The following is a 26,294-nucleotide window of genomic DNA, read 5'->3' on the forward strand; positions in this document are numbered from 1 at the left end:
TACAGGTGTGCTGTTTTGAAGGACACATGCACCCCCATGTTTATAGCAGCACTATCGACAATAACCAAAGAATGGAAAGAGCCCAAATGTCCATTGATAGATGAATGGATAAAGAAGATGTGGTATGTGTGTGTGTGTATATATATATATATATATATGTGTGTGTGTGTGTGTGTGTGTGTGTGTGTATATACACACACACATATATATGTGTATATATACATGCGTATACATACACGTGTGTATATACATACACGTGTGTATATACATGCGTATACATACACGTGTGTATATATGCGTATATATACACGTGTACAGATACACATATATACGTGTATATATGTATGTGTATATATATATATATATACACAATGGAGTATTACTCAGCAATCAAAAAGAATGAAATCTTGCCATTTGCGACTACGTGGATGGAACTGGAGGGTATTATGCTAAGTGAAATTAGTCAGAGAAAGACAAATATCACAGGACTTCAACCATATGAAGACTCTAAGACAGAACTGATGAACATAAGGGAAGGGAAGGGAAGCAAATATAACATAAAAACAAGGAAGGGGACAAACATAAGAGACTCTTAAATATGGAGAACAAACAGAGGGTTACTGAAGGGGTTGTGGGAGGGGGGATGGGCTAAATGGGTAAGGGGCATTAAGGAATCTACTCCTGAAATCATTGTTGCACTATATGCTAACTAATTGGGATATAAATTTAAAAAATAAAATAAAATCTACTGGAAAAAAGAAATCTTTATACTTTATTAATAATACAGCAGAAAGAAAGAAAGAAAGAAAGAAAGAAAGAAAGAAAGAAAGAAAAAGAAAGAAAACATTACACATCTATTATCTCACAGTTTCTGGTGTCTGTAACCTGGGAATGACTTACCTGGATCCTCTGCTTTAGGGTCTGTCATATGGGTACAATCAAGGTATTGGCCAGGGCTGGGGTCTTATTTGAATCATACAATTGGAAGAATTTCAGTTCCTCAAGAGTTATTGGACTGATGACCTATTTCTAGCTGGCTGTTGACCAGAGGTCACTCTTAAATTTTTTTTTTTAATGTTTATTTATTTTTGAGAAAGAGACAGAGCATGAGTGGGGGAGGAGCAGAGAGAGAGGGAGACAGAATCAGAAGCAGGCTCCAGGTCCTGAACTGTCAGCACAGGGTCCAATGTGGGGCTCGAACCCACGAACCATGAGATCACAGCCTGAGCTGAAATCGGATGCTCAACCGGCTGAGCCACCCAGGCACCCCCAGAGGTCACTCTTAAGTTCTTGTCATGTGAGCCCCCCAATATGGCAACTTGCTTCACCAAATCCAATAAGGAAGAGTGTGCTAGCAGTAGAGAAGTCATAATCTTATGTACCATAATGATGGAATGACATCCCAATACCTTGTATTGGTTGCAAGAAGAGTCTCAAGGGGAGGGAGGGGCTTACACAGGCATGAATAACAGGAGGTGAGGATCATTAGGGACCATCTCAGAGTCTGCCTGTCACAGAGACTCTTTTTTTTTTTAAATGGTAAAAGAGTTTTAAATCCTAAGCTCTTCTAATATATTGAAAGGTTGGTTTCTTTGCCAAAAATAAAAAGTGGCAATAAAATGCAATGTGAGATCCCGAATGGAGGTCTTGGGAAGATTGGAATAGAGTTCTTCGTTAAAGGTATTGTACCAATATTAATTTTCTGGTTCTGATGATTATACTGTAGTTATATAAGATGTTTGCCTTGGGGGAGCCTGGATGAAGGATATATGGAAACTTTTTGTAATATTCCTATAACTTGTCTGTACGTCAAAAAGTAGGCCAAAGTAAAGAAATTGAAAAAATAAATGATTTGTCAAATTTAAAACCCATAGCTATATAAGCTTACTTTGTGACCTTGTTCAGGAACTTTAAAATTTATCTCTTTATCAGAACTTTTTTTTTTTTTTTTTTTTTGCAAATAACATGTATAGATTTGGGGAGACATGAGATGTTGGTTAAAGGGCACAGTAAAAAAAAATTTAAAAAACTGTAAATAAAGCTAACAATTTTGGTAGATAAATTCACTAAAAATTATATTGGCAAAATCTCCCATTTTTTAGGTAAATTATTTTAGAATGTCCCTGCTCGTGAAAATAAAAGCTTCACTATCATTATATAGTGGAATTATTTATGTATTTCTTTATATGTCTTTGTTTCAACAAATAGTTACAGAGGTGATGCAACAGGTTTTCTGCTTGAACTTTAGTTGAAATGTGTTAGGGACTTGGGCACACCACAAGTGCTTCCCACATCAATTTAAAATAATCGCCCGTGCTAAAAATAGTATTCTCATAGCCAAATCTGACTCTTCGCCTGTGCGGTGCACTGTTTTCAGATGTCAGTCTGCTTACTGCTTGGGTATCGACACTCCTAATCCAAAATAGTGTGGCCTGTCTCACCACACTGTTCCATGTGATGAAAAGCCAAATACTTCAAGCCCTCATAGGCAGTTGGATTTCGTGCAAAGCAAGAACAAATGGCTCCTCGTTTTGCTCCCTGTTTAAAAGGGCTGCTTGTTATAAATACTCCTCACCATTTCACATGTCCTGCTGTAACAGGTCTCTGTCGGTTACCCCTCTTAAGAGAGCTATTTGGAAACACTCTAGACATTTTTCTTAAGTCCTATTTTTAGAACGGAGGCCTAATGGTATTTTAATGTCTCTATATATTCCCAGAACAAATCTTAAGGAAAAAAAAAACTGTCTGTTACCTTTCGAAATTTAGCAAAGCTGGTAGGTTTAGCACTGCTCCTCTGAGAAGTATTGTGTTAAAGAATGAATTTTGATTTATAGAATGTTAGTAGGAAAAGGACCATGAGAAACCAGCCCTTCCAAACCCCTCACTTTTCGAATGAGGAGAGTGTGAGTCTTCGTGTGAGCGAATTGTTGGCCCAGGATCAGACAGTGAGGAGTGGCTGTGTGGAAGTTTTAGAGTGGTAGACGTATGCTTTCCTACAGAAAACGATCTTGATCAGAGTCCGTAACGGTCTTATCTGAGGTAAGACTCGGCTTTAGAACATGAAAACAATCTGCTAGGTGCTTGCGTGAAATTTTAATGCTCTTCTACAAGATTCTGAGAATAGATGTTGAGTCATCCAAAAATACGTGGGCTCAGAAGTGAGGAAAAGTCCGTGAACCTCTCAAGAGAATTGGGCTCTGCGTGTTCGACAGCTTTGCATGGATCTCCCCCACCCCACTCTCTTGGATGAATGTTTCCCTGGTAAATGGCACCTGGCATTCCATCAACTAGCGATTCCTTTGCTCCAACCATCTTCTAATGATGCAAAAACCTTGGGAAGGTTAAGTGTCCCTCGGTTATTATGAATTACTCTGTGCTATTTTCATCTCTTTTCTTCTTTGGCAGCCTAATTGGGATCTGATCATTTGAGGAATGTAGTTTTGATTGTAGGAAGGGAAGGAAATGTTTAAGAGTGAGTAATGGTCTGGGGGGGGCGGTTATCTAAGTGGGACGCTGGAGTGAGGGTGGCCAGGATCATGTCAGAAACTGGGAAGGTCGGAACTAGAAGGCAAAGAAAGAATGCTGAAGACAAGCCTGGCTTGCTTGTACCATGACTGTGGGCTGTCTCACACCTGGAAAAGAAAGAGAAATCACTTTACCCTTCCTTTGTGTTCCTTAGCCCCTTGGGCAAATACCGGTTCATTGCAAGTTAACTAGGAGTTTGTGGAGTGAAGGGAGAGCCCAACCCCGTGTATACGGCTGGTCCACTCCAAGTGTATACAAGCATACCTTGTTTAATTGCACTTTCCATTATTGTGCTTCACAGATGTTTCATGTTTTGCAAATTGGAGATTTGTGGCAACTCTGTGTTGAGCAAGTCTATCAGCGCCATTTTTCCAACAGCATTTGCTCACTTCATGTCTCTGTGTCACATTTGGTAATTCTTGAAGTATTTCACATTTTTTTATTGTTACTATATTTGTTATGATGATCTGTGATCAGTGATCTTTGATGTACTATTGTATTTGTTTTCGAGGGTCATGAGCCACACCCATAGAAGAGAACGAACTTAGTAAGTGTTGTGTGGGTTCTGACTGCTCCACAAGCTGGCCATTCCCCTGTCTCTCTCCCTCTCCTCAGTTCTCCCTTTTCCATGAGATGCAACAATATTAAAATCAGGCCCATGAATAACCCTACAATGACCTGTAAGTGTTCAAGTGAAAGGAAGAGCCATGTGTCTCACGTGAAATCAAAAGCTAGAAATGATTAAGCTCAGTGAGGAAGGTGTAGCAAAAGCTAAGAGAGGCCGAAAGCTAGGCCTCTTGTGCGAAACACCCAAATTGTGAATGCAAAGGAAAAGTGCTAAGGAAATTAAAAGTGCCACTCCAGTGAACACATGAATGATAAGAAAGCTAAACAGCCTTGCTGCTGATAGGGAGAAAGTTTGAGAGGTCTGGATAGAAGATCAAACCAGCCACAACATTCCCGTGAGCCAAAGCCTCATCCAGAGCAAGGCCCTAACTCTCTTCAATTCTGTGAAGGCTGAGAGAAGTGGAAAAGCTGCAAAAGAAAAGGGCGAGGTTAGCAGAAGTTGGTTCATGAGGTTTAAGAAAAGAAGCCATCTCTAGAACATAAAGGTGCAAGGGGAGGCAGCAAGTGCTGACGTAGAAGCTGCAGCAAGTTACCCAGAGATCTAGGTTAGGTACTTAATGAAGGTGGCTGCACTAAACAACAGATTTTCAGCATAAATGAAACAGCGTTCTATTGGAAGAAAATGCCACCTAGGACTTTCATAGTTAGAGAGGAAAAGTCAAGGCCTGGCTTCAAAACTTTAAAGGACAGGCTGACTCTATTAGGGGCTAAGGCAGTGGTTGACTTGAAATGGAAGCCAGTGTTTCTACACTCTTCCAAAATCTCTAGAGCCCTTATGAATTATGCCAAATCTACTCTACTTGTGCTCTATAGATGGAACGCAAAGCCTGGATAATAGCACATCTGTTTACAACCATGATTTACTGAATATTTTAAACTAGATCTACTGCTCAGAAAAAAAAAATCTTTCAAAATATTGCTGCTCATTGACAATGCACCTAGTCACCCAAGAGCTCTGATGGAGATGAACAATGAGGTTAATGTTGTTTTCATGCCTGTTAACACAGCATCCATTCTGTAGCCCATGGGTCAAGGAGTAATTTTAATTTTGAAGTCTTTACTATTTAAGAAATGTGTTTTGTAAGGCTATAGCTGCCATAGATAGTGATTCCTTTGATGGATCTGGGAAGAGTAAATCAAAACCTTCTGGATCGGATTAACCATTCAAATGCCTTAAAGACATTTGTGATTCGTGGGAAGTGGCCAAAATATTAACATTAAGAGGAGCTTGGAAGAAGTTGATTCCGAGCCTCATGGATAACTGGGAGGGGTTCAGGACTTCAGTGGAGGAAGTCACTGCAAATGTGGTGGAAATAGTAAGAGAACTAGAACGACAAGTGGGGCCTGACGATGTGACCGAATTGCTGCAATCTCAGGACAAAACATGAACAGATGACGGGCTGCTTCTTATGGATGAGCAAAGAAAGTGGTATCTGGAGTTGGAATCTACTCCTGGGAAGATGCTGCGAAAATTATTGAAATGACAACAAGAATTTAGAATACTACATAAGCTTAGTTTATAAAGCAGCAGCAAGGTTTGAGAAGACTGATTCCAATTTTGAAAGTTCTACTGTGGGTAAGATGCTATCACACAGCATCATGTGCTACAGAGGAATTGTTCATGAAAGGAAGAATCCGTGGATGAGGCAAACTGCATTGTTGTCTTATATTAAGAAATTGCTACAGCCACCCCGACCTTCAGCAACCACCACCTGCACCCCAGCAGCAGGACCCTGTACCCCAGGGTCCTGATGAGTCAGCGGCAAGACCCTGCACCCCAGCAGAAAGATTATAACTTGCTGAAAGCTCAGATGATGAGTAGCATTTTTAGCAATAAAGTATTTTTTTAATTAAGGTATGGACACCACTTTTTTAGACATGATGCTATTGCACACTGAATAGACTATAGTGTAGTGTTAACATAACTTTTATAAATGCAATGGGAAACCAAAAAATGCATTTGATTTGCTTTGTTGTGACTTCACTTTATTGTGGTGGTCTGGAGCCTGTATCAGGTTTTGAACTAACCTTGAGTGGTGCTTTTGGAACATGCGTTCTTGAAGTATAGACTCACATAAAATAGAGTTTAACTGAGCGTGTCCTGGGATCAGTCTGCCTGGGTCTGAATCTTGGCTCTGACACTCACTACCTCAGTGATCTTGGGCAAGTCTCTTCTTATTTTTCCTGTGCTTCAACTTTTTTATTTGTATATTTGGGGCCATAATGAGAAATGAATGAGTTAATGCACATGAAGCACTTAGAACCTAGCAAAGTGTCGCAAAGGAATCGCGTAAGAATTCTGTGTTTTCCAGATTTCCTCAACCATGTCCTTTGGTTTTATTTGAGAAAATACAGTCTCTAACTTCTCTGGAATATGATTTTAAAATGCTATTTAAGTGATGCTTTCTCAAGTCCTATAAACATCTAATGTATTTCACGATGGCAGTCAAGTGTCTTCTTTATACCAAGAAATTTGCCTGAACCGATTCATAATTTTATGTCCGAAACCTAATCTTTCAAATGCAAAACCTCTCTTTCTGCATCTTCATTAATAAATTTAGTTACATTTTAATGTAGGTAGATAATTATATGGAGATCAGGATTCTAAAAGATACTCAGTTTTTTTTTTATTTTTATTTTTTTAACGTTTATTTATTTTTGAGACAGAGAGAGACAGAGCATGAACGGGGGAGGGGCAGAGAGAGAGGGAGACACAGAATCAGAAGCAGGCTCCAGGCTCTGAGCCATCAGCCCAGAGCCCGACGCGGGGCTCGAACTCACGGACCGTGAGATCGTCGGAGCTGAAGTCGGAGGCTTAACCGACTGAGCCACCCAGGCGCCCCTAAAAGATACTCAGTTTTAAGACAAATTCCTGAGAGGAAGGCCAAAAGCATTTGCATCTGAGTGTAATTGTTGAGGACCCCGTTTCCATACTTTTATTGTTCTTTTTAAAGTTTATTTATTTGGGGGGAGACAGAGTTTGAGCAAGGGAGGGTCAGAGAGTGAGGGAGAATCCCAAGTAGGCTCCGTGCTGTTAGCACAGAATCCAAAATGGGTCTTGAACTCACGAACCAACCGTGATATCATGACCTGAGCCAAAAATCAAGAGTCGGACACTCAACTGACTGAGCCACCCAGGCGCCCCCATATTTTTATATATAATAAGATCTCTCTCCTGAGATTCTTTTATAGATTCTATCGGACTCTATCACTCTATCAGTGGCTGGTACATCCCATTATGTTTCTGCAATCCATAGAAGTATCAATGGGGAATTTTAATGTTCTTGTTTCATCAAAGGATTTTTAAAGCTGAATTATTCCATCCTTATGTGAGAATAGACAATATGGAAGAGTAGATAGAGCATGAACTGAAATTTCAAACACCTGGATTCTCTTCCCGCTTCTGCCATTAAGAAGATTGTGCTCTTGAGCGTGTCCCAGAATCTTCTTAGGCCCATCTCCAATAAGGGTTTGAACCAGATATTGTTTAAGGTTGTCACAGTGTGTGCTTTGCCTTGACTGACATGTATATTTTTTTCCCCAGTTTCCTTGAAACCACTTGAAATGGCTTAGCCTGATCACCAGCCAGGGTGAGAGATGGATACATTTTATTGCTGCAAAGTAGGAAATGCCACCTGTGTCTGGAAGGGAACAAGTCCCTGGCCTTCGTGTTGTAGCATTCTGATCCAGAAGTGTTCGATTGCCTGGCGGTTGATAGAGACAGGCTCCCAGAGCATCATTACCCTTACCAACAGCAGACAGTTGTTTGCATTTTTCTGTTTTGCCAAAGATAAAAGAGAAATCTGAGAAGATAAATAACTTTCAAAACCGAAGATAAATAGTTTCTTACTGTAGACAAATAACTGAGTTTCCACTTGTCTCTGCTTTTTTTCTGGGGAGGCTGTGGAGGTTAAGGCACAGCTTTCTGTCTGCCTCTCAAAGATACTTTTAATTTCTCAAAGGGAAGATGAAGAAATGAGATTAACCTATTTTGTGACCTACTTCTGCTTTTCCAATTTGGGGCCTTCATTTCTATGTTAATTTACTCCATTTGAGATTAACTAGAGCTCCTTTTGTTTTTTTTTTTTTTTTTGACAGTTTTACTTCAGCACACGAAATTGAGGGAAAAAAATCATTTGGGATAAATACTTCTACAAGAGATAGTGAGCTGATATGTTATGGAACTAGCTTCTTGTCCCTAAAATCATGATAATAAGGTGGCTGAAATCCTTGTTTTAGGACTTAATGTGGAAATTTAAATTGTTGACTACACTAAATATAGATTAAGATGATATCTCAGCACTGGCGGCCAGCTTTTCTTTAATTTCATTGTTATTTCAGGAAGTAGTCTATAAAAACATTAATTTTCATCTTTTCTTTCCTTCTAGTCATGGACTCCTGCCCTGTAGGTCCTTCTGTGAGGCTGCAAAAGAGGGCTGTGAATCAGTCCTAGGGATGGTGAATGCCTCCTGGCCGGATTTCCTCACATGCTCCCAGTTTAGAGTCCAAAACGAAAGCAGCAACGTCAGCAGGATTTGCTTCTCACCACAACAGGAGAAAGGAAAGCAATGTAGGTGTCTGTGTTTCATTTCATTAAACAAAATTTTATTGCAAAATACTGTTCATACAAGCACGTATACAAATAATATATACTTCAATATATTTTATGAAAGTGATCAGATCCTTATAAGCAGCACCCAGATTAAGAAATAGATCACACCAAACTTATACATAAATGTTCATAAGTGGCATTGTTTATGGTAACCAAAAAGTGGAAACAACCCAAATGTTTTTCAACTAATGTATGGATTTTTAAAAAAAATAGCATATTCATACAGTGGAATAGTAATTAACAGTAAAAATGCACGAAGTACTGATACATGCTACAACACGGATTAACCTTGAAAATATTAGGTAAGTGGAAGAAGCAAATCACAAAAGGTCCAGCATCCCAGAAGACCTCTCAAGCCCCCTTTCAGTCGTCTGAAAGAAACCCAAAAGTAACCTCTCTTCTAAGAGAAGCAATCTAAGGTGACTTCTGCCATCTTAGATAGGCTTGCCTACTTTTGAGATTCATGTCATTGGAATTGAGCAGGATGGACTCCTTTTGTATCTAGCTTCATTTGCTCAACATTATGTTTGAGAGATTCGTTATGTTTTCACCTTTGTGGTTCCTTCATTCTCATTGTTGTATAGTATTCTAATATATGGTTATATCCCAATATATTTTTTCTATTCAGTTGTTGATAAATGTTTGAGTTGTTTCTAACTATTATGAATAGTGACGCCATGACTATTCTTGTACATGTCTTTGAACATGCTCATATGTTTATTCAGCAGAGTTTTTTAAAGTGGTTGTACCCATTCATCCTCCTACCAGCTATGTTTAAAAGTTGCAGTTGCCCCAAATCCTCCCCAGCACTTGTTGCTGTCTTTTTCATTTTAGCAATTCTCATGGTGCTGTGATCTTTTGTGGTTTTAAGTTGCATTTTCCTGATGAGTTAGATTGATTTTTTCTGAAACTTTTAGTTGGGTGAATATTCCTTTTTGTGAAGTGTCTGTCCAAGTATTTTGTCCAATCTTTGGGAAGTCTCCCTTTTTGTTCTTGATTTGCATTTCGTTACGCATTCTGGATATGTCAACTCTTGGGAATATGTATTGTGACTATCTCCCACTTGGTTGGCTTGCTTTTCTTATTAGTGTCTATTGTGGAATAGAAGGTCGTAATTTTAATGGGTCCATATTATCAACCCTTTATTTTGTGATTCATTTTTGATATCTTATATAAGACATCTTTGCCTACATCAAAACACAGAAGCTTTCCCCCACCCCACCCCCCATGTTTTCTTCTTGGAGCTTTATTGTTTCAGTATTAACGTTTATACCTAAAACATTCTGGAACTAATTTTTGTGTATGGTGTGAGCTATGGATTAACTTTTTTTTTTTCCTGCACATATATTTAATTGACCCCACTGCCCTTTATTTATTTGGAGTACTGTCTTTCCCCTCTGCACTGTAATGTCACCTTTGTTATCAGTCAAGTGATTGATTATATGTACATCTATATCTAGACCCTCCATTCGACATAGAATTAAGCCAATACCACTCTGTCTGGACCACTGTAATTTTATAATAAGTCTTTAAATTTAATAGTGTAAGTCTTTCAGCCTTTTTCTTCTTAAAGATGGTTTGCCTATTCTTGGCCCTTCCATTTTATGTAAATTTTCAAATCACCTTGCAGTTGCCACAAATGCCTTTTGTTTTCTTTTGTTTTGTTTTGAATTGGGATTGTATTAAATCCATAAATCAAATTGGGGAGAATTGCTTTACAACATTGAGGCCTCCAAACCGTCAAAATGATATACTATGATAATCTTTAATTAAGTATTTTAATGACTTACTCCTTAAAGTTTGTCAAAAATGGTAATTTCAACCAGAAAGATATTACACATCTTCCCTTAGATTTACTCATGGGTATTTGATATTTTTGATGTCATTGTAAATAGAAACTCAAAAAAATTTTTTTTCTGTTTGTGTAGAAATAAATCACATATTGAGTTTTATAACTCTCATTTGGATTTTCTGAGTACACATTATGTCATCTACAAATGGCAGTTTATTTTCTCCTTTCTGACCATTGTGCTTTCTGTTTTTCCTCTGTCAGAGAAAGGTTTCAATATTTCACCTTTAATTATAATGTTTGCAGAAAGACTTTATGGATATCTGTGTCAGATTAAGGAAGTAAGTCCTTTCTATTTCTGGTTTGCTAAGGTTTTTTTTTTTTTTTTTTGAAATCATGAATAGTTGGGGCGCCTGGGTAGCTCAGTCGGTTAAACATCCAACTTCGGCCCAGGTCATGATCTCACAGTTCGTGGATTCGAGCCCCGCGTCGGGCTCTGTGCTGACAGCTTAGAGCCTGGAGCCTGCTTCGGATTCTGTGTCTCCCTCTCTCTCTGCCCCTCCCCAGCTCATGCTCGCACTCTGTCTCTGTCAAAAATAAATAAACTTAAAAAAGAAAATCATGAGTAGTTTTTGAATTTTATCAAATGCATTTTCTACACTTGTGAGATGATACGATTTTCTCTATATTATGTTAAAAACATAATATTTAGTGATATATAATGCATATGCCATAACATTCACTCTCTAACATGTATAATTAACTGTTTTTTCGTATACTTGGAGAGTTGTGCAACCATCACAGCCATCTAATTCCAAAATATTTTTATCACCCAAAAAAGAAACCCCATACCCATTATCAGTAGTGCCATTTTCTCCTCTCCTACTCCCTGGAAACCACTAATCTACTTTCTGATTCTATGGATTTGCCTATTTTGGCCATTTTGCATAAATGGAGTCAGACGATATGGGACCTCTGGTGATTTGCTGCCTTCATTTGGCAGTTTTCAAGGTTTATCCATGTTGCAGTATGTATCAGTACTTCATGCATTTTCATTGTCAATTACTATTACTTTTTATGAACATACTAAACATTTTTTTTTTAGCTTTTATTTATTTTTGAGAGACAGAGAGAGACAGAGGGCAAGTGGGCAAGGGGCAGAGAGAGGGAGACACAGAAACCGAAGCAGGTTCCAGGCTCTGAGCTGTCAGCACAGAGCCTGACGCGGGGCTTGAACCCACAATCTGTGAGATCATGACCTGAACCGAAGTCCGGCGCTTAACCGTCTGAGCCACCCAGGCACCCGATTGTACTATTTTTTTTTAACCCAAACATTAATTGAGGAACATTTAGGTTGTTTCTACTTTTTGTTTATTATGAATGATGATGCTACAGTGGACTTTCATGTGCAAGTTTTATGTGAGTATATGTTTTCAATTCCCTTGGGTATGTATCTTGGAGTAGAATTGCTGTGACTAGTAATAACTGTTTAACATTTTGAGGAAATGCCAGTCTCACCAGCAGTGTAGAAGGGTTCCAGTTTCTCTGCATCCTCACCAACACTTTTTATCCTTTTTGATTGTAACCATCCTGGTGGGTAGGAAGTGATATTTCATTGTGGTTTTGTTTTACATGTTGCTAATGACTAATTATGGAGTTAATTCAACATTTCATGAGCTTGTTAGCCATTTGTATGTCTTTTTAGAAATATATTTTCAAATATGAGGTCCATTTTAAAACTAGGTAATTTGTCTTTAAATTGTTGAATTAAGGGTGCCTGGGTGGCTCGGTCGGTTGAGCACCTGACTTCAGCTCAGGTCATGATCTCCCGGTTTGTGAGTTCGAGCCCTGTGTCAGGCTCTGTGCTGACAGCTCGGAGCCTGGAGCCTGCTTCGGATTCTCTGTCTCCTTCTCTCTCTGCCCCTTCCCCACTCATGCTCTGTCTCTCTCTCTGTCTCTCAAAAATGAATAAACATTAAAAAAAAAAATACAAAAATAAAATAAATTGTTGAATTGTAAGAATTCTTCATCCACTCTGGATACAAGCCCATTATCAGATATATTATTTGCAAATATTTTCGTATGTTCTGTGGAGTGTCTTTTCAAATGATTTTCCTGTTTCTTTTTTTTCTCCAAGTGATTTTCAAGTGACTTTTTTTTTAATGTTTATTTATTTATTTTGAGAAAGAGCTAGAGAGAGCACAAGCATGAGAGGGTAGAGAGAGAGGGAGAGAGAGAATCCTAAGCAGGCTCCATGCTGTCAACATGGAGCCTGATGCAGGGCTGGATTTCACAACCATGAGATCATGACCTGAGTCAAAGTCAGGAGTTGGATGCTTAACTGAGCCACCCAGGCACCCCTCAAGTGACTTTTCTTGGTTGTGTCCTTTGAAGCACATAAGTTGTTTTTTTTTTTTAACTTTGAAGGAAGTTCAACTTATCTATCTTTTGTCACTTCTGGTTTTAATGTCATGTCTAGAAAGTTGTAGTCTAACCCAAGGGTGCTAATATTTACTCCTGTTTCCTTCTAAGAGTTTTAAGATTTTAGCTCTCATATGTAGGTTATCAATTCATTTTGAATTAATTTTCGTATATGGTATGAGGTAGGGGTCTAACCTCATCCAGTTATCTCAGGACCAACTATTGAAGAGACAATTCTTTCCCCAGTGAATGGACTTGGTATCCTTGTCAAAAATCAATTGGCCACAGATGTATGGGTTTATGTATGAAATCTCAATTCTATTCCATTTATTGATATGTCTATTCTTATGTGAGTATCCACTGTATTGATTATTATAGCTTTGCAGTAAGATTATTACTGGAAGCAAAGAAGGACATTTAAAAATGATACAAGAATCAATGCATCAAGAAGCCATAACCTAATGTCAGAGATCAGAAATATATGAAGCAAAAACTTATAGAATTAAAGGGAAAAATAGATACAAGTTAATACTCCCCTTTCAATAGTGGATAGAAAAACTAGGTGGAAGATCTATAAGGAAGAATTGAAAAACATTATAAGCCAACTTGATTTACTAGCCATCTGTAGAACATTACATCTAACAACAGCAAAATATATGTAAGCATGTATGCATCTCAAATTTTTCTTTTTTTTAATGTTTTTATTTATTAATTTTTGAGAGAAAGACTGAGCCTGAGTGGGAGAGGGTCAGAGAGAGAGAGAGAGAGAGAGAGAGAGAGAGAGAGAGAGAGAATCCCAGGCAGGCTGGCAGGCTCTGCACTATCAGTGCAGAGCCCAATGCAGGACTCAAACTTATGAACCGTGAGATCATGACCTGAGCCAAATCAAGAGTCAGAGGCTTAACTGACTGAGCCATCTAGTCTCCCCTCAAATTTTTAATTTTTTAACTTTCAACCTATTTGTGTCTCTGAATATGAGTTGAATAGTGTTTTTTATGCACTAGGCAAATCCTTGCCTTTTGACTATAGTGTTCAATTCATTTACATTTAATGTAATTACTAATAAGAGAGGATCTACATCTTCTGTTGTGCTATTTGTTTTCTTTTTTTTCTTTTTTCTTTTCTTTTCTTTTTTTTTTTTTTTTTTAGAGAGAGAGAGAGAGTGAGCTGGAGAGAAGGGTAGAGAGAAAGAATCTTAAGCAGGTTTCATGTCCAGTGCAAAGCCCAACATGGGGCTCGATCCCACAACCCTGCTTGTTCAGCATCTCTGGTGAAATTTTCATTTTATTGTTGTACTTTTCAACTACTGAATTTCTACTTGGTTCATTTTTTTTAAGAAAAAACTAATTTATATCTCTTTGTTAATGCTCTATTTGTTGAAACATTGTTATTATACTTTAGTTCTTTTGAAATGGGTTTCTCTAATTCTTTGAATATATTTAACATAGCTGATATAAATTATTTGTCTGTAAGTCCAATATCTGAGCCTCCTCGGTGACAGTTTCTATTGACTGTTTTTTTTCCTTACATATCAGTCACACTTTCCTGTCTCTTTGTCATATTTTGTTGCTGTTGTTGAAAATTGGATATTTTAAATAATATAATGTACAACTCTTCAAATCAAAATTTCCCTCTCCCCAGGATTTGTTGTTGTTACTAGTTGGTGTTGTTGCTAGTTACTTGTTTAGTGATTTCCCTAAACTAACTTTGTATTGTAACATTGGTATTCTTTGTCATGTCTGGCCATTGAAAGTTTTACCCAGATAGCAGCTCAGTGATGAGCTGTTGATTGGAGAGATATTTTTTAAAATGCCTTGAACCAATAAGTCTCCCACCCTTTTCCAATGGGTTCTGTGTGTATACTGTGGTAGGACTTAAACACTCTGGAAATTTACAACTCTGCCTTAGCCTTCAATTCCTACTTATGTAGAGCCTCAATGTCAGCTAGAGGTAAGACATCAGAGGGATATTCCCAGCTGTTCTTATTCCAAGTGTCAGCATTCGTTTTCTTTCTTTCTTTCTTTCTTTCTTTCTTTCTTTCTTTCTTTCTTTCTTTCTTTCTAAACTCCCTAATTCAGGCTTTACATTGCCAAAAAGATCTGCTTTCATTAGCTGCTTATCCTTCAGTAGAGCTTGAACACTCTATTAATTCTTGAGCTTGGTCCTCAGTTTTCTAGACTCTCCAGCTACGGTGTTGTAAGAGCCTCTTTCTAAGCTACTGCAGAGGCTTTTTGGCTTTCACACATGAGTTACAATTATCTGTAGCTTTGAGTTATTGTTTTCTAGGTCATTGATGCTTAGCAGTAAGGCATCCAGTTCACTGTCCTTATAGTTACTTTTTTTTTTCACTTCTCAAACCCCATTCAGTGCATTCCTTTGCATAGGTACATTATTCCAATTCACCTCTGATGAGGGTTTTAACAATTGGACTCCCTGATTGTGTCGGGGAATGTCTGCCCTAACTACCAGGAATGACAACACTTTCACAGCAGTGAGTAATCCAGATCAATAACCCTATGTTACAACATGCTCTCTTGGATCACTCCTGAGACTGTCACAAACAAGTCGAGTTTTTCAGAAGCAGTCATTGAGATGGAGTTTGTTGTACAGGATATTCATTAGGCATCAGCACTTGTGTAAAGGAGGGAGAGTAAACAGGATTGAGCAGAAGAAGAAACTGAAATTTGATCCAGGCCCTTCAAAGTCTCTTGCTAAATCCATGCGAAGCTCTGGAGTATATGTGATCTGAGAAAGGTGTTCCATATTAGGCCCAAATAGCTGGTTCTTTACATCCCCATCTCAGTCATTGATGTGGTCCTTTCTGGGTAGGGTGTACCTTTGGGTGAGGCAGCTCTCTGCAGTTGGAGCAAAATCTGAAGGAGATAAAGACTGTTGGCTGACAGTTGGGGCAACAAGACCTTTCTTGAGGGCTAGACACATAGTGGAACAGATCACCTGCATCCAACAGAGACTGACTGACTTTGCTGTTTTAATAAGGCTCCATCTACCTACCTCTGGTTTGTCCTAAGTCTGAGGGTGCACTTCGCCTGTGGTCCCAAATGAGAAACTGGGTTTTTACTGTGTTCTGTTCTTCCTTGGGCCATCCCAAATTCTATTTTTCCCTTCTCAGAACAATAAGATTGCTGGAATTTCCATTTTATGTTGCAGAGGTCTTTAGCCTCTTGCTCTTTGTGGAAAATGAAAGGGGAAAATCCTTCCAAGTGATAGGCCTACTTGCCTCTGTCTCCTTTCTCACCACATACATGGCCCCTTAATACCTCATCCCTTTGGCAGTATCCAAACTCTGACTTTTGTCTCTCTATACCTGTGGGAATGCCAAGATCTCTACTGGTTTCTCTGCCTCTTTGCAGAGGTACTATGTCCAGATTCTCAGTTTATAGCACCATGCCAATAACTGGAAAGTTCCATAAGGGGAAAACATATCCACAGAATGCACACTCTTTGTTCTACAGTTATTTTCTCTCCAGGATCTTGGCCACTCACGTCCTAACAGTCTCGAGAGCTATAAGATGCCTTGATACAGATGTTTCTTCTGTTTTATCTGGCTTTTCTAGCTTTACTTGATGAGGGCATAGACCTGCTGGAAGTTACTACACTGAAGCCAGGAGTAGAAGTTTGTTTTATTTTATTTTTTTTAACACAATGTTTAGTAGAGGTCTGATGTTAAGCTGGGTTTCCATCCAAAAGATGGTATATAGCAATAAACCATAAGAACGATAAGTGAGGGTATCTGAAAGCGAAGTCCCTCACATCTTATCTTGTTTAGCTACATTTGCCCCTGTTTTGATAAGAACACTTTATTAGTTGTCTTTATTAGAAGTCATTTGGAAAATGTAGCCCATTGGTACAGGATTTAAGAATCCATAGAGAAAATTTAAGAATCAAAACATCATCAGTGTTCCTTAACACTGATGGTTAAAGCGTTTCTTGAAAATCAAAGTAAGATTATCAGTATTATTTAATAGCTCAGACTGAAATGCCAACTGAATATAGGTAGGTTCTCCAGATATCAGAAAATATAAATTTTCTAATCTCAAAATGTACCTTAGAAGTTTGATGAAGCATTTACATCCAAAAACATATGCTTAAAGAGACAGAAATTTCCTACGAGGATCTGAGATCCTCTGCTTGTCATAGTCTTTTTAGAATTCTTGTTGTAATATTTTCTCTGCGTAGAATTGATTCTCTGAAAATAAACCTGAGAAAAAAGTGTTTGATGCAATATTTTCCTAGAATTTAAAATAATTGTTCTGTCTCGTGCTTAATGGATAAATAGGATGTAGCAATTCTAGATATGTTCATGATACATGTCCTAGGGAGAGAGCTACTGCTAGCTATGATCTTTGTGTGTGCTTAAGAACATAATTTCTAGCATACACACACATGGTTACTAAATATGTGTTCACTTACTAAGAATATGAATGCCAACTAGAAAAGTCTTTGTTATATAATATAGTCTTAATCATATAAGGGTTTATGCTATAAGGCCACTTATAAATACAACTAATGAAGTCCTTTTCTCATTTTTTCATTTATTTGACAAATACCAGTTGAGTACCTGCTCTGTTTTGAGCATCATCCAGGGAATCTGAAAAAATAAAAGTAATCACAATAATCATAATATTAGTTTATATCCATTTAGTGCAGGAGTTCTCAACCAAGAGTCACTTTGTAGCCCCACTGAGGAACATTTGGCAATTTCTGTAGACATTTTGGTTGTTACAACTCTACATACAGAAAGAAGTTGGTACCAGCATCTAGTGAGTAGCGACCAGGTATGCTACGTAACCTCCTACGATGCACAAACAGCTCATCACAACAAAAGAACTATGTGGCCCAAAATATCAAAAGGACTGCTTTTGAGAAGCCTTGGTTTAATGTTTATGTTTTGCAAAGTATTTAATAATATCAATGATAATAATTTCCATGCTTCCTACTTTTAAGGAGTATTAAGCCTAATCTGGTCCACCCTTATGTGAGAACCAATGTAAGAAGAGTATGAGTGACTACATTTATACATGCTGTCACACAGAAACTACAAAGGGACACAGGTTAAATGTCAGTGGAGTAGAGGGGAGCCAACCGCATAAAGGAATTCTGAGTATCCAAAAAAGAGAAGGATCCCACCTGCAAAGATGAAGAGAAAAGCTATTCTGTAGGCATTCAGCCCTGTGGACTTGTGTTGGGCATCAGGCTCCTATTCAACCCATGAAATGAAGGGTCATTAAAAGTTAATTACCATTTTAGTCTTCTCTTTCCCACTTGTGAATAATTTGCCCCAAGAAAATAGTAATTTCCCCCCTTATGTTATGGACCCCGTTCTCCTTTCCAGAATACCTTCATAGCTGTTAGCTCACTTGCTTCCAGAGTAGATCTCTGAGGTATTATCATCTTCATTTAATTAATTAGGAAACAAAGGGTCAGAGATATCGTTTCAAGGTTATTTTAAATCTAGCCCCCCCCCCCCCCCCCCGGCCCTATCATCTTCCCAGTAGTCCACCATCATGGGACTATCCCGAGATTCAATTATTAATCCTTGAGCACTACCCTCTGTTACAGCCCCCTACTCACAGGAGCTTTCTGAATGTCTTTTCAGACTGAATTGAACCTAAACCCATGACTTGTAACAGCTGCTTTTCCCAAGGCACAGCTCTGTGAATTTCATTCTTATTTTAGCATCCTTCAGTCAACACTCTGAAGATATTTTGTTGTCATATAGAAGGATACACGGTTGTCTCGTCCTTTCTGTCTTTTAGCGATGCTACATCCTGTAAAGTAAGTCATGTGCTAAATGACAACGCCGTGGGAAGTGTTCTTCAGAGGTTTCAAAATAAACACTTGTGTGCGTTTCCGTAGTTGAGTTGTGAGAATTCAGGGGCTAAAGGTCAAGGCCCATCAATCATTCTGAGCTTTCTGACTAATCCTTTACTCTACCTTCTCTGTGATCACATATGAAAAGGCTTTTTTAAATGGTATTTCTGTAGGTCTAGAGAAATCTCCCCGGCCATGAAAGAACTTCAGCTATTTATTTTTTTCCTTGTCCTTTTCCTTTTCCTCCTCTCTTATTTGCCTTTTTTTTAGCTCTGGTCCCTGAGAGCAACCATTTCAGCCCAGTAGCAGCAAAAGGGTAGTTTTGGGATCTTGGTAAAACTCACACCCTGGATTTCTCCTGTTGACATGTGGATTCATCTGGGATAAATAATGCAATACTGTTTCTCTGAGGTACCCAGTGTCAGTGTTTTGCCAGAGACACTGGCAAAAGTTTGATTATAGGTAGCGTCATGAAGTTACTAAGAGCTAGCCAGGAACTTTTCGTTACAATGAATAGTCAAATAAAATGGGGTTTTCTTAGAACTTCAAATTTTCCTACATTTACGGTTTTAAATTATTCAAATTTAAACTAAGGAAACATTTTCTTTCTTTCATATGTAGATGTTTCTTTTAAAGGCACCAAACTTAGGTCTGAAGAATGGTGTTCAAGCCCTGACTATTCTACTTACGAATTGTGTGGGCTTGAGAAAGTTTCTTAAACTCATCTATCCCCTCTTTTCTCACCATTGATTTTTAAGTTTATTTACTTATTTTGAGAGAGAGAAAGAGCATAGGAAGAGCAGAGAGAGAGAGAGAGAGAGAGAGAGAGAGAGAGAATCCCAAGCAGGCTCTGCACTGTCAGCACAGAGCCCGACATGGGGCTTGAACTCACAAATGGTGAGATCATGACCTGAGCTGAAACCAGGAGTTGGATGCTCAACTGACTGAGCCACCCAGGTGCCCCTCCTCCCTTTTTAATAGGAATACTTATTATTATACATCTGGGTGGTATAACTGTTTTATGGGCAAAAGGAGAGAACGTATCTGAAAGAATTCTGCCAACCATAACACCCTATGCAAATATGAATGCTTCAATTAAACAGATATTTAGAAGTATATTCTGTATGCCAGGCAGTTTGCCAGGAACTGGAAAAGGAAAGATTACCTGCACATTTTTAAAAAAGCTTATAGACCAGTGGAGAAATAGAATCTAAGCACAGAAGCAGAGCCTGAGACAAGAGTTGGAGCATAAATGGTGTATTTGAGAGAGGCATGGGACAGTGAGGGAGGGTAGATGTGATTTAGGGAAGGGAAGATGGCCAAGAAAAGCAAATTATTAAACGAGCTACCATAGTGGGCAACTGGAGAGCTTAATCTCTTGGGAAAATCTGGGCAATAGTGTACAACATATGGCTCAGAATTATCCCACTAGAGGAGTGAGGTGGCTGGAGTGTGCACTTACTTGCTTTAGCTTTGGAAACTGATAGTATCTACTATAAGTATTATGTCTTGTAATGGCAGAGACAAGGGATAGTGGGGGAGGATGTATACAATTTGCCTGTGCCCTGCAAAAAGCCTGGCAAGGCTTTTGTCCCATTGACTTCTCCATTTGTAGCACTCTCTTTGCCTTTGATTTCTAGACCAATGCTCTGTTTGATCTGCTTCCCACCACACAGGCCACTCTCTGAACTCTTTCCTTTTCTTCTACAGACTCCTTACGTTTGGCATTTAACAGATTCTACTCTCAACCTTCTTTCCTTAACATTCTGTATGTTTCCTCTAGGAAATCTCTTGCTTGTGGCCATGTAAGTACTGATGACTCTTAAATCTATATTTCACCCCAAATTTTATTCTACATCCCCAAGCTTCATACTCATATTCCAATGTCCTCGCTTCCATTTCTCAAACAAAGCTACTTTTCTCCAGGTCTCCAGGGATTTTCATCCATGTTGCTAAATCCCATGGAAAGTTCTCCGTTCTCTTCTGACTTGACCTCCTGCAGCATTTGCCACATTTAATTACTCCCTCCGCCCTGATAATCTCTCTTCCCTTGGATTCCAGGGAGAAGCCACTCATTTTCAGCCTCCTTTGATGTATCTCCTCATTTCTATCACCTCTAAACATTGGAGTGCCCTACAGCTTAGTCTTTGGATCTTTCCTGTTTTAGTGATCTGATTCAGGCTGTGGCTTCATGCACAAACTACCAATGTGAGTCTCAAGCCTGAATCTTCTCTGAACTTTGGGACTGCATGCATATTTAGGACTCTCTCTCATTCTCTCTCTCTCTCTCGTACACACACACACACACACACACACACACACACACACACACTGCCATCTATTTATTTCCACTTGAGTGTCTGAAAGGCATGTTAAACATAACACATACAAAACTGATCTGATGTTGCCCCCACACCAGCTCCTCTCCCAGCTTCCCCCATCTTAATAAATAACAATTTTTCTATTCCAGTTGCTCCAGCCAAAAATTTTAGGTCATCCTTGACCCTATTCTCTCTCACTCGCTCATACCATAGCTGATCTATCAGCAAATTCCATTGGCTCTGCTGTCAAAATATATACATAATCCAACCAGTGCTCACCACCTCCATAACCACCACTTGACCCAAGCCACTTCAACTTGTTCCTGGACTATCCTTCCAACTCCTTATTAGTTCTTTGCTTCCTTCATTTGCTCCTGTTTGCTATTTTCCACACAGAAACAAAATGTTCTTTTTTGCTACTTAAACGTTCACCTCTCTACTCTCCAAGGCTTCTAAAGGTTTCCCATCTCATTCACTTTGAGAGCCACCATCCTTACAACCTTCAGGGCCACCCGTCAGTATTGCATTGCACAACTCCAGGGGAGCACCAGTCACACAGAATTCAATATAACTAGTGCTTCTCAGAGCAACATACATCCGGCCCTACATTATCTGGCTGTCTTACCCCCCTGACGCCTCTCTTAATACTTTCCTTTTTTGCTTCTTAGGTTCTAGCTATTCTGTTCTATCTGCCTGCCATGCTGTTCCCCCAGATATCTCCTCTCCGTTCTCTTAAACACTTGTCTGTAAGACCGTTAGGGTGAGTAGCCAAAGGCAAGGTACGAAAGAGAAGCTATACCAGTAACAGCTATTATTATCCTTGTTATTGGGGTAGTGAGAGACTCAAGGACATGGAAGAATTCTTAATAAAATTCATGATCAACTTGAATTTCATTCTGCTATGAATTGAAGCTTGAAGGTTTTTATTTTTGTTTTTGTTTTAAATTATTTAAAATCCCTAACAACTTCTTTCTATCTATTGAACTGTAAGAAATGCTCATCTGGTGGGTTCCCACTGTTTTTCTGTGAGAACCACAGTCTTGTTTTGATTTCTCTATGCCACATACCCAGCCAGAAGAAGCAGTGCCAAACAAAATAGATTTCTCATTAAGCCTAAATACTACCTGTTCTCTTTGGGCTCAGTAATTTTTGTTTATAGATCTTTTGAGATTAGGTTTCTATTCTCTGCCAAACACTGCTTTGCTTGAGGCAGCACAGTGGTTCCTCAAACAGAAATAAGGAGGTGCCTGCCCTCACTTGCATTTCGTTCTTCTTACTCTCTCTACAAGTTGGTCTCACGGCTTAGAGGTTGATGACTCAGAAGCCCAAGAGCACAGACTGAGCCCTGTGTTATTTTGTTCAGTGGCTCAAGACCAAGGGCATCCACATTTTGTTCAGTATCGTGCCTCACAATCAGAAATCCCCATCTGTGGACTTACAGATTATGATCAAATACAGAAATGTTTAGCTACAAAGGAAAGGTCTGATGTTTTCAACATATATAAGTACATAACCTCTAAGCGTTTCTGGTCAGTAATCACTTTGATCACTGCAACAAGAATGCCCCTCTGTCACACCCTGAACCATTCAAAACATCATTTATTTTAATTCTAAATTCAGCTTTATATCCCCCAAGGGTGGTCAATTTAATCATAACAGAACCAGGTAGCTGAAAGAAATTGCTGGGATTTTTTTTTTCCCTTCACATGATTGAAATGTTAGCTTAGTTCTAAGTTTTGTATTTGTCTTCAAAAATTCCCAAGAAGGGATACCTGTTAATGTCTTTTTGGTGGATATAGTTTCTTAAGCTCAATCAGCTCTCCTTGAAATTGAACTAGAATGATGTAGTAATTGCCTAGTAACTCAGCCATACAAGTGTCTGAACTCTAGGCCGCCCGCTGAAACTAATGTGTGATTCGGGATCGGCACATCAAAATCTGTGAATCTCTTTTGAAATTGCAATTTCATTATGCCAAATAGCACTGCCATCTTCATAACCTCAATTCCATTGAGCTCAGCAGTTGGGAAGTAATTGCAGTCTCCCTTTTCATCTGTTCAATCTGTATGTTTATTTTGTGTCTGAAGCCCTGCACCCATTGAAACAAAATGAGCTGAATTCTTTTATGCTTAATGTTTATTTATTTTTGAGGGAGAGACAGAGACAGAGTGTGAATGGGGGAGGGGCAGAGAGAGAGGGAGACACAGAATCCCAAGCAGGCTCCAGGCTCTGAGCTGTCAGCACAGAGCCCGACATGGGGCTCGAACCCACAAACCCTGATATCTGACCTGAGCCGAAGTTGGACGTTTAAACCGACTGAGCCAACCAGGCACCCCATGAGCTAAATTTTAATTGAGGAGGCAGTGTAAGACAGTGTTTTAAAGCTGTGGTCTTCTAAATATTTTTGCTTGTGGAACCCTGAAAGGATTTTGAAAAACGATACACCCCTTGCACAATTTGAAGTTACTGTCTAAAAATTTTAAATCATGAATGTAGTTGGCAAAGAGTATAATTTAAAAGATATCACAGTAATTGACATTTTACAATGAAACCATTGTATTACTTTTTTAAATGTGTCCAAAGGAATTTAAATACCATAGTGAGGGGGGTTTTACCAACCATTCAAAAATTACAAGCTCTTCTTTTCACAGTCAATGGACATTACATTGATTCTCTTTCTCCCTGAACTCTTATTTCTATTTTCCTTCTACAGAATTTCATTCTAGTGTAATCTCTTTGGATCCTGTGAATTATTTTCTATCACACTACCATACATCTCTAGAACTAAACCCTGTATTACTTTGAAACATTTTCCCTCAGTCATGAGATTCCGAGTGTCAACTTCTTTTTTGATTATCATAAAAATTATGATTTAAATCTATTACAAGCTTTTGTAATTACTAAATGTGACATTTGCTGGAGGTTCATCTCTTTTTAAAAAAATGTTTATTTATGTATTTTGAGAGAGAGAAAGCACGAGTGGGGTAGAGGCAGAGAGAGAGAGGGAGAGAGAGAGAATCTTCAGCAGTCTCCACACTTAGTGTGGAGTCTGACATGGGACTTGATCCCATGACTGTGAGATCCCATGACTGGATCCCATGACCATGACCAAAATCAAGAGTCTGATGCTCAACTGACTGAGCCACACAGGTGCCCCTGGAGATTCTTCTCTTGATGTGTTAGAGGAATGGTTGGCTTTCTTTTAAAACTGGTTTGTGGGGGCGCCTGGGTGGTGCAGTAGGTTAAGCGTCCGACTTCAGCCAGGTCACGATCTCGCACTCCGTGAGTTCGAGCCCCGCGTCGGGCTCTGGGCTGATGGCTCAGAGCCTGGAGCCTGTTTCCGATTCTGTGTCTCCCTCTCTCTCTGCCCCTCCCCCGTTCATGCTCTGTCTCTCTCTGTCCCAAAAATAAATAAAAAAAAAAACGTTGAAAAAAAAATTTTTAAAACTGGTTTGTGTACAGTGTAACAGAGTTTGTGATATATTCCGTTCCTGTATTTTTTCTTCTAGATGATTGTGCTTTAGAACTTATTCACATAATTAAGTACAGGGAATAGAAAGAATTTTATTAGAGTAATGGCATTCAGTTATTTGAACAACTTCCCAGTTTAATGTCAAAATCCACATTATAATAACCTATCATTAAAAATTATTTCTAATGATTAGATGACAACTTTATTAGATTCTCCTTCCATTTTTGAAAGCACAGAGTTGGAAAGAACTGTACTTGCATCTGAATTTGTTATTCCATCAGTAGAGTCTTCATGATCTTAATTTCTTAGACCTTTACCAGGTTTTATCAAAGGTCAACGTATGGCTTTTTCACTTAGAGGCACTTTATTTAATCCTGTATACTCAGAAAGAATTTGGAAAACAGATGTATTGTTAATTTCAATTAATTATTATTTTTTTAAGTTTATTTATTTGGGGGGAGGGGAGGGGCAGAGAGAGGGGGTGGGAAAGAGAGAATCCCAGGCAGGCTTCACACTGTCAGTGCAAAGCCCCATGTGGGGCTTCAACTCAGAAACCACGAGATCATGACCTGAGCTGAAGTCGGACGCTTAACCCACTAAGCTACCTAGGCATCCCAATGACACAATATTTTTGATATGATGGGAGGTGGGTGGGGGATGGGCTAAATGGTGATGGGCATTAAGGGGGGCACTTGTTGGGATGAGCACTGGGTGTTATGTGTAAGTAATGAATCAATGGATTATACCCCTGAAACCAATACTACACTGTATGTTAACTAAATTGAATTTAAATCAATCAATCAATCAATCAATCAATAACATCATATTATTGTGTGCTTTAAATATATGTTTTAAAACCTTGGAGCCATTGATTTGATTCCTTCAGCTTATAGAGAATTTACCTTACTGGTAAAGTCACTTTCCAATGTTAAGTTAATTGGCCAAATTAGAGTTACTTTTTGACAGAAAGAGGCTGACTTTATTTTTCAGCTTATATTAGTGTCGATATGTGTTCCCATAATAAGAATCTGTTATTTATTTCTTTTACTTATTAAGTTATACAATATTCACTTTTTCCCCCTTGTGTATAGTTCTATGAGTTTTAACACAGGCATAGATTTGTATAACCACCAACGCAATCAGGATAAAATAGTTCCATCCCCCCAAATATATCCTCATATTATTCTTTGTAGTCAAATCTACATTCCCACCTCAAACCTCTGGAAACCAATGATCTGCTCTCCAAACCTACAGTCATGCTTTTCCCACAATAGAATACTATGCTTCATTATCTTTTGAGACTGACTTCTTTCACTTAGCATAATACCTTTAAGAGTCATCCATGTTGTTACATGGATCAATTTTTTTCATTTTACTTTTTAATAGTATTTCATTTTATGGATGTACCCCAATCTGCTTATTCATTCATTTGTTGAAAGTCATTTTTTGTTTCCAGTTTTTGGTAGTTATGAAAATTATTGCTAAACATTTGATTATAGGATTTGTAAGCAAATTTCTCTAGAATAAATACCTAGATTGGTAAATGTATGTGTTGCTTTTTCAGAAACTGCCAAACTGTTTTCCAGAATGGCTATGTTATTTGGCTTCTCCTTCAACAATATATATGAGTTCAAGTTGCTTCACAAGCTCATCAGTATTTGGTATTGCCAGGGTGAATTTTGTTGTTGTTTTGTGTT

General features: G+C 38.6%; 1 protein-coding gene and 1 pseudogene across 7 annotated transcripts in view; both read left to right on the forward strand.

Annotated features, from left to right (window-relative positions):
• Positions 1-26,294, forward strand: part of CORIN (corin, serine peptidase) — a 255,232-nt gene that overhangs the window by 90,299 nt on the left and 138,639 nt on the right. For all 7 annotated transcript variants that reach the window (XM_027056350.2, XM_053217396.1, XM_053217397.1 and 4 more), the window contains exon 5: positions 8,541-8,722. In XM_027056350.2, coding sequence (XP_026912151.1) covers positions 8,541-8,722 — 182 coding nt within the window. The remainder of the gene's footprint in view (positions 1-8,540; positions 8,723-26,294) is intronic.
• On the forward strand, positions 331-8,400 carry LOC128314552 (tigger transposable element-derived protein 1-like; annotated as a pseudogene).

Source organism: Acinonyx jubatus, chromosome B1, assembly GCF_027475565.1.
Source record: "Acinonyx jubatus isolate Ajub_Pintada_27869175 chromosome B1, VMU_Ajub_asm_v1.0, whole genome shotgun sequence".
Classification (NCBI taxonomy): domain Eukaryota; kingdom Metazoa; phylum Chordata; class Mammalia; order Carnivora; family Felidae; genus Acinonyx; species Acinonyx jubatus.